Source organism: Etheostoma spectabile, chromosome 20, assembly GCF_008692095.1.
Source record: "Etheostoma spectabile isolate EspeVRDwgs_2016 chromosome 20, UIUC_Espe_1.0, whole genome shotgun sequence".
Classification (NCBI taxonomy): domain Eukaryota; kingdom Metazoa; phylum Chordata; class Actinopteri; order Perciformes; family Percidae; genus Etheostoma; species Etheostoma spectabile.
The window spans coordinates 19,638,644-19,647,616 of NC_045752.1; the positions used below are offsets into that span (position 1 = coordinate 19,638,644).

An 8,973-nucleotide genomic window follows, 5' to 3' on the forward strand; every position below is an offset into this window, starting at 1 on the left:
CATCCTGATAAAGTTCCCTTGGCCTTTGGAGTTAAAATAACCCCCCCACATCATCACATACCCTTCACCATACATAGAACTGATTCAAGCCACTGTATATATGTCCAGCATCCATCCGTCCTCTCCTTCCATCCATCCTCTCCTGTCTTTCTTTCCAGCTGAAGAAAGACCGGGAACAGAAGGCGAGGAAAGCCAAAGCCAATGAAGAGGAGGAGGACGGTGAGTTTGATGACTTGGTGTCCGCCCTGCGCTCCGGAGAGGTGTTTGAAAAGGATCTGTCCAAAATGGACCGCAGGAGACAGCGGAGAGGTAACTTGGTGGACGTCGGTCGGGAGAGACCCGTTTCGAAGCTGAACCAGTAACAGCACACCGTCTAACCCTCTGAACGGGTCGTGTCGTTGGCACAGTGACAAGCAGACGCTACAGATGTTACAATGTAATTTATAAACCATCATGAATGTATTTTAATGTATTGACCTGAAGCAGAACACTGTTCCTTTTTGTGCTGTTATAATTATTGAATAAGAATATTGATAATTTACCAAAACAGTCTGTATGCTTTGACCAGTTTTGAGGAGTTTTATGTTCTTTACTTAGACAAAAACGAGAAAGAGAATAGTTACAAAAAGCCACATATGTTCTCAGATATGTGATAATTTATCATGTTATAATAACCCTTGTATATTTGCACTAGTTTGCACATCTGGTTCATTTGTAAGTTCTTTCAGAATTGTAAACAAAAGGAAATCTATCTGTTCATCCTCATAAAAACATGAATCGGTCAATGTCAAATTAATAACCTACCAAATAAAAAAACTAGGATTTAGTAACTGTCATATTCAAGTTACTTTAAACAACAGTTTGTAAATATGAGCACAATTGTATCCTGCAGAAATTGCATTAATTGCACTAATGTATTAATTTTTAATATTTCAAATTATTTTGAACCAAACACTTTTTTATTTTTGGGGCGGATTGCATTGAAAAAAAAAGAAGATAATTATAATTGTTTTTCTCTAAATAACCGTCCATACCAAGAAATTTAGCTAATACAAGAACAACGTGAGCATCTTCGGATCCGTGGATGAACGATACCGCTCTGTCAAAAGTGGAGTTGAGATGGATTTTGATTGGCTGTCAGTGTTTGTTTTTTCTTTTTTGAAAATGTCCTCAAGCTGATCCCAACTGTCGTCGTCATAGTTGGGTTGTGGACTCCATCATTCACTTGATTCAATTTTTCAAGCAATACAATGCACATAAGGTGAAAATCCCATGAATCGGGGAGAATTGAGAATGTGTTGATCCATTTGCAAACTACGTTGCAAATATATACTTGAACGCATAATTGCTTAAGTGTAGAATGAAAAGAACATTCTATAGTTTATGTAATGTTGAAAGTAAGACGTTAGAACAACAACATAAAAGACATGCATCCTAGGTAGGACTACAGTTGAAAAACAGCCAATTGGCTCACACTGGCGCATTTACAGAAATGTTCATTAATAAGCATTGTCCTAATCAAGTAAATAAGATAAATAACCAAACGGCGCTATATCAACGTTGATTGGCTTTGCAAAATTTGAACCAAATTCACCCAGGGATTAAGACGTGATTAGATTAATACGTTGAAAAGAACAATGTTGTCATATGAACATTTATTCACTTTGCAAAATCAAAACTAAATTCAACCTTGGTCCCTGTCGTTGTTTCAACTGTGAATAAACCTTGAAATGCCGTCTGGGAATATATTTATTGTTGTAGTTGTTGGTGTGAACGGTTCTTAACCAAGGATCAGTATTATCAGTTGAAACAGGTATAAATACAAATATCCAGTTGTGTTATTTAAAAGAATTACAGCCCCTAAAATAGTCCATATATATACACTCTAAGAAATAACTGTAAATTAACAGTTTTATGACTGCAAATTTTAACAGAAATTGTCCCTTGTACGTGATTCACAGGTATATTTCTGTTAATTTACAATATAACAGAAAGTGTGTGTTTTCTTTTTTTTACCATTGACACAGTTATTTAACTGTTTTTTAAGCACAGTAGAAAGTCCAGGTAATGAGCTGCCAGTACTGTTTCTGTTATTTTACGGATTTATTTCTTAGAGTGTAGACCAGACATCATGCGTCTAACGCTAGCGTTTCAATCAAATACGTGTAGACGTCCAGATAACCAATAGTTGGGTCATTAGTCCACAATGTTTGAAGCAGAGCCCCATTCATTCCTAATGGAGTTAATCTGTGGCTAATAAAGCCAAAAAACCTTTAACTTCCTCGTATTAAATGGTCTGATTCTGGCGATGCATTCGCCCATAATGCAGACGCATTAGAGATCCCCTAAATCTAGATTTCCCAAATGTTATCAGAGCAAATGGATCCAATTCTGAGAGTAAAACGCATCATGGTTTTTGGGTTGTGAAGCTCGAAAAAAACGATCCACTGATTTACAAACTTCTCTTTTGCCATGTAAGTCCATGGGGAAAATAATTTTTGGCCCCAACTGCACCACATAGAATTTGTAATTCCATTGTTTGGCCAATATGTCAAATTGGTTTCATAGTCCTGTGCAGGATCTTCGGTTTCCTCCTCAAAAATGGCGCGTCCATGGCGTTATGCAAAGTAGCCGTATGTGCCGGTCTGATCTCTGTGTGACCATGTGTTGGTGAATAAGCTGAGGAATGAGTCTGAGGATGCAGATTTAGCGCTCTGTTTTTGTGTTGCTGCTTATTTTGACAATGAGTATGATGTCCTAGGTTTAATAGTGAACCAAGGGGGTAAGCGAGCATCCGAAAAGCATACCTCCTATGGGGAGTTAGCGTTCCGTTGACTTCCATTCATTTTGACGTCACTTTGACAGCTAATAACTTTACATCTGAAGCGTTTAAAGACTCTATTTTTCCATTGTCCACAATGTATAAAAGGCTCTTTTACCTTGTATCTTACGTTATGGCCCCCTAGCAGCTGTTTTTATAAAGATAGGCTAATGATTGGGTCGCACAATAGATAAATTACCTTATTTTCAGGAGAAGCTTGCAGGCAATCTGGGGGAACTTGGAGGCATAAAGTCAAAATGACAAAATAATTCATCAGAATACTTACCAAAAGTTGCTCCTGCTCCTACGCTCATGGACAGCTCCTACTCATGCTCTCGCTCTCGGTCTCTGCCAGATTGAATGATTGAGATTTCTCTTGCACAGCTACCAGAAGACTTACAACTTTCAGACACGTTGCTCACGTCACATCTATGTCGTCGCTTTGTCCATTTCTTATACTTTCTATGTTGTGAACATAACTCACCTGGGTCCATGTAAGACGTCCTCAAGTCAGCGTTAGATCCACTTGTCCATCTTTAAAATTCTCTCTCTGTATTTCTCAGTATGACTGTGTTCAGTAACTGCTGTCATCCGGTGACTTTCGCACGCAGAAAGAGCCCAATATGTTTTTTTATTCCTCCGTGTCCTCCTTGGCTACTAGCAACTGCGTCATTACTTAGAATTCCTTATGGGGGGGGGGGGGGGGGGACACAGAAACTACGCACTGTAGCTTTAAGACTGCGCCTGCATCTAGGCAGGATCAAGACATCCTTTCTGAGGAGTGAATTTTCCAAATCTGTCCAAAACCTGTGTTTTATTGTATTGTATTGTAGTGTATTGTGAGTTTATCATCTGTGTAAGACATTTGGACTCTTTGATTAAATGAAAATAAAACAATGTAATGCTTGTTTTTTTCTGTTTAAAACGTTGTGCTATTTGCAACAAGTAATGGGTGGCAGTAGCTCAGTCCATAGGGAGTTGGGTTGGGAACCGGAGGGTCACTGGTTCAAATCCCCGTATGGACCCAAAAAGTTGGGAGCGTGGATTGGTGGCTGGAGAGATGCCAGTTCACCTCCTGGGCACTGCCAGGTGCCCTTGTGCAAGGCACCGTACCCCCCGACCGCTCAGGGCGCTGGTTCAGCTGGCAGCCCACTCACTCTGACTTCTCTCCATGTATAGTGCATGTATAGGTCCTGAGCATGTGTGTGTATTTCAGGCCTGTGTGTGAGTACTAACAAAAAGTGTGTACACAGAGTGCAGTACAGTAATTTCCCCATTGGGGACTAATAAACAAATTATCTTAATATTGTCAACGTCAAGCTCACTAAATGTCACGGAAATATCATAACATAACTAACAACTTATATCTTCTTATGTGTTTTCACTGTTTCATGTTCTTATTTTCTTTTTTAAAGAATTAAATAAGAAACAGGCAGACATATCTGAATAGCATACCTACTGTATGTACTTGTATTGTTGTTGTTTTTCCATGCGTTGGCAACAGATGTATAGACCTAGGATTTGTCATGTTAATAAAGCAAACTGAAACTAAAATTGAAAAGAGTAACTAAAACAAGATGTATGATGAAGTAACCTTATAAGCAGCTGAATAATGTTGAACATTCCCTCGGAAAATTAAATGGTATTAAAGTGAATAAATACTGATTTGCGCGAGTCTAAATGCAAACGTGTGTGTGTGTGTGTGTGTGTGTGTGTGTGTGTGTGTGTGTGTGTGTGTGTGTGTGTGTGTGTGTGTGTTGTACAGTAAATTAGCTATGGAAACATTGTTTGTCGCCCCTTGTGGAGTCTCTTGTGCATGCAGAAACGAAACAAAGCTGCATTCAAGAACACGCCTCAGCAGCGCTCTTGGATGAAAAAAGCTTTTTTGCCTACTGAAAACCGAAAAATGTACACCGCAGGTCACAGGCTTGAGATGCGGTCTGCTCGGTAACGTTAAATCAATCCAAAATCACGGTTTAACGTGTCAGAAATGCTTCGGTGCGCTTCTTTTCTTCCCCTATGTGCGGTGGGACGCTCCCCGCCGCTATGCTGTTCCAGGCAGCTGCTGCAGTAACGGCAGAGCGGAGCGGTTCAATTCATTCCCTATGAGAACAGCGGTACGTGAGCGCAGGCCGCTAACGGCGACGAGGGTACCCGGATGTTCAGCGCTCTAGGCAACAGCGCTGCGCGAGCTGCCTGCTGGTTCCCCACTTCCTGAATTCACAGCAACAGGAGCCTACCAACTGACATCGCAGCGTATCATTTTTGTCCCGATAACCACCAGATAAGCTTTTGGAGTTGTTTTTTTTTTTTTTTTAAACTCCAGCGTCGTCGGCTTGCGTCGAGGAGTGTCGCCGCTCTGCTGCGATGGTGGAGACTCCAGCTGGCTATCTGTTTGAAGACATTCAGTATGAAGACATCCAAGTTGAAGCGGTAAACTTATGACCGACAACAGCCCGAGAGAGGGCATTGTCGTTAGCTTTGTACTGCTGAGGGGAAGGGGGCTTGAAATGTTCCGGTTACGTTAAAACACAACTAGCTAGCTAACGTTTTGTAACGTTCATGGTTGTTATGAGCAACGCTGAGGTAAAAAAGACACACACATGAAGCTACTCTGCTGCTAAAATGATACCGTTTAGTGTGAAATACAGTGATAGTTGTGGTCTGAGCACAACCTGAAGACATCACAGCATCTACTGCTGAACCTCCATGTAACGTTGTTTTAACAAGCAGTGCAAGGCCTCCGTTTTTTAAAGGGCAGACTGTTGTCGTAAAATGTGCACTGCTGAACCTCAATTGCAGCAAATGTACAGTTTAGGGAAAGTGGCAGCATTTAAAAGTCTTCTCCAGATGTTGAGGGGTATGTCCAGCTGTTTATGATGGTCACATTAATCTGCTGGGGGGGGGGGGGGGGGGGGGGGGGGGGGGGGTGTTGCTGGACCCCTGTTATCCCCTCTGTTTCTCCCCTCTGTTTCTCCCCCTTTCTGTGCATTGTGCCCTGAGCCTGTAATGTTGTCTTTCTTCAGGCTGTTGGCAGAGGGACATTTGGAGTTGTCTTCAAGGCCGTATGGAAAGGAAAAGATGTAGCAATCAAGACCATTGAGAGTGAAAATGAGAGGAACGCTTTCCTTGTTGAGGTACTGTGAACACAAAACCTTTTGGTTGTTATGCTCTATGCACCTGGAAACCTGCAAACATGTGGCTTTATTAAAATATCACCTATAATACTAACATTTTTCCACAATGCCAACACTATCACGGCATTTTAATTGGAGTTAGCTGCACCATTATCATCTCTTGAGAAGGATGGTTTCTCATAATCATGTTGAAATGACAGTTATTTAACATGATTACTCATTGACTTTTGGAAAGATGTTGCATTTATTGAACTTAAAAACCAAAATCAAATCAACAGTGACAAGTTTTGCATCTGTGAAATGTTTCCTAATTCTTTACCTGTTGAACTTTTTAAATTCTCCTTCAGAACACAAGACAATATAAGAGAGTTTACTGCAAAAAATGTTATTGTGGGAAAAAAAATTACATTACATTGATTTTGTGATCGTTAGGAGCCAATAATCACGATTAAAATTCAATTAATTGGGGCGCCCGGATAGCTCAGTTGGTAGAGCGGGCGCCCATATATGGAGGTTTGCTCCTGGATGCAGTGGCCCGGCACACACCAGCGCACAAGTGTAAACACCAGGCCACTACGGCGAAAGCTCTGCGTGGAAAGCAAAAAAACTGCCTTTATGAGAAAAAGATGTGTGTGTGTTGAATGTTGCGTCAAAAAACACATTTATGTGTTCTCAGTTCTGCTGCTTTCAGTGTTGGAAAACAAAAATGACCGTTAAGTTTTTAAAGTGCAGTTTATTTTACTGATATTTTACATAAAAAAAACTTTTCCTGTTATTTTGCATTTTTCATGTGTTTATTGCTCCAGGTGATATAGCGATAAGGATACAAAACCATCTAATGTGCAGCCCTAACACACACACACACACACACACACACACACAACCACCCACACACCACACACACACACAACACACACACACACACACTCACACCCTACAACACACAAACATACACATATACACGCAAACACACACCACACAAAACCACACACACACCTACACACACAGCTACACACACAGGCTAAACACACGCACACCTACCACACACACACATACACATATAACAACCACATCACACACAGAAACGACAACACCGCACACTACACACACACACACATACACATATACACACACACACACACACACGTACACACCTACCCACACTGACACACACACAGACACACCAACACACCTACAAACACACACACACACAAACACACCGACACACACACACACACACACATTTTTAATACTCCAGCTTGGTCTTTGGACGAAGGTCAGAACACAGTTATTACACACACATTTCAAATATCTGTATAACTGTGGCAACACCCAAAATACATGTTCAGAATATGGAGATATATACATAATAAGTTCCAATGTAATACACACAAAAATTAATATATATATATATATATATATATATAATGCTCACGGTTATGTTTTGTTTGTGCGCAGCTCCGCCAGCTCTCCCGGGTCAATCACCCCAACATTGTTAAGCTGTACGGCTCCTGTGACAACCCAGTGAGTATAACACTCCACCAGTGGTGGAAGAAGTATTCAGATTCTTTACTTGAGTAAAAGTACTAATTCTACACTGTAAAAAATACTGTGTTACAAGTTAAAGTTCTTTATTGAAAATGTTACTTTAAGGTGCTCTAAGCGATGTCACGCGTGTTTTAAGCTGCATCATTTGGTGTCACATACAGTAAACATCTCCTCACTTTCTGCTAGCTGCCTGTCCCCAGTACACACTGTAAAAAACATCTCCTCACTATCTGCTGAGCTCCTGTTCCCCAGTACACCACTAAAAAAACATCCTCACTATCTGCTAGCTGCCTGTCCCCAGAACACACTGTAAAAACATCTCCTCACTATCTGCTAGCTGCCTGTCCCCGAACACACTGTAAAAAACATCTCCCCACTATCTGCCAGCTGCCTTCCCCAGAAACACTGTAAAAAACATCTCCTCTCTATCTGCTAGCTGTCTGTCCCCAGTACACCACTGTAAAAAACATCTCCTCACTATCTGCTAGCTGCCTGTCCCAGAACACACTGTAAAACATCTCCCCACTATCTGCCACTGCCTGTCCCCGAAACACCTGTAAAAAACATATCCTCTCTACCTGCTAGCTGCCTGTCCCCAGAACACACTGTAAAAAACTCTCACTATCTCAGCTGCCTGTCCCCAGAACACACTGTAAAAAACATCTCCTCTCTAAGTGCTAGCTGTCTGTCCCCAGAACCACTGTAAAAAACTTTCTCATATCTGCTAGCTGCCTGTCCCCAGAACACACTGTAAAAAACATTTACTCAATATCTGCTAGCTGCCTGTCCCCAGAACACACTGTAAAAAACATCTCCTCACTATCTGCTTACTTCATCGAGAGGCTAAGCCCCTCCCCTTCCTGTGGACCACCATGGGACTTTATTTTGGAAAACAAAATGTCGGGGAGAGAAAAATAATGTTTTGATTCTGTTTGAATTGAGCCATGAATTTCACATATGTTTATCGATTTAAAAGACAACTTTGCAAGTGAAGAAATTCCCAGTTTGTCGTAGTATCACTTAGTTTTTTTATTTATTTTTTTAAAGATTTATTTTTACATTTAGCAAAAGGGCCGCAGGTCGGAACCGAACCGTCGCCTGCTGCGGCGAGGACTGAGCCTCCGTATGTGGGCGCGCGCTCCACCAGGTGAGCTGCCCAGGCGCTCAAACTCAGACTTCCTTCACCTGCAAAATGATTAGATTAGATTAGATTAGATTAGACTTTATTCATCCCACAGTGGGGAAATTTTCTGTTACAGCAGCAGCATTTTCTTCAATAAAAGCAAAACAAACAAATAAACAAACAAACAAACAAGTAAACAAGTAAAGTACAGACAATGAGCAAAACTGAACTTTTATGAACTTTTAAATTGATGGACATCATATGTGCAATCCATGGCTCAATTCTAACGGGATCTAAAAAGATTTAGCCTCTCCACGTTAAATACCGTACGCATTTCTTTCCGG

General features: G+C 41.0%; 2 protein-coding genes and 1 long non-coding RNA gene across 3 annotated transcripts in view; all 3 read left to right on the forward strand.

The window, feature by feature from the left end:
• daam1a (dishevelled associated activator of morphogenesis 1a) overlaps positions 1–2,774 on the forward strand; it is a gene marked incomplete in the record, with an annotated part of 41,875 nt that extends 39,101 nt beyond the window's left edge. Inside the window, 1 exon segment of the mRNA XM_032499811.1 lies at positions 159–2,774. Coding sequence (XP_032355702.1) covers positions 159–362 — 204 coding nt within the window.
• A 240-nt stretch (positions 2,775–3,014) lies between these two features.
• On the forward strand, positions 3,015–3,728 carry LOC116669808 (uncharacterized). The gene is made up of 2 exons (XR_004326860.1): positions 3,015–3,619; positions 3,655–3,728. It is a non-coding gene; the product is annotated as an uncharacterized LOC116669808 (long non-coding RNA).
• Positions 3,729–4,908: 1,180 nt separating this feature from the next.
• LOC116669778 (mitogen-activated protein kinase kinase kinase 7) overlaps positions 4,909–8,973 on the forward strand; it is an 18,780-nt gene continuing 14,715 nt past the window's right edge. Inside the window, exons 1-3 of the mRNA XM_032499819.1 lie at positions 4,909–5,254; positions 5,848–5,958; positions 7,417–7,482. Coding sequence (XP_032355710.1) covers positions 5,189–5,254; positions 5,848–5,958; positions 7,417–7,482 — 243 coding nt within the window. The 5' untranslated portion in view covers positions 4,909–5,188. The remainder of the gene's footprint in view (positions 5,255–5,847; positions 5,959–7,416; positions 7,483–8,973) is intronic.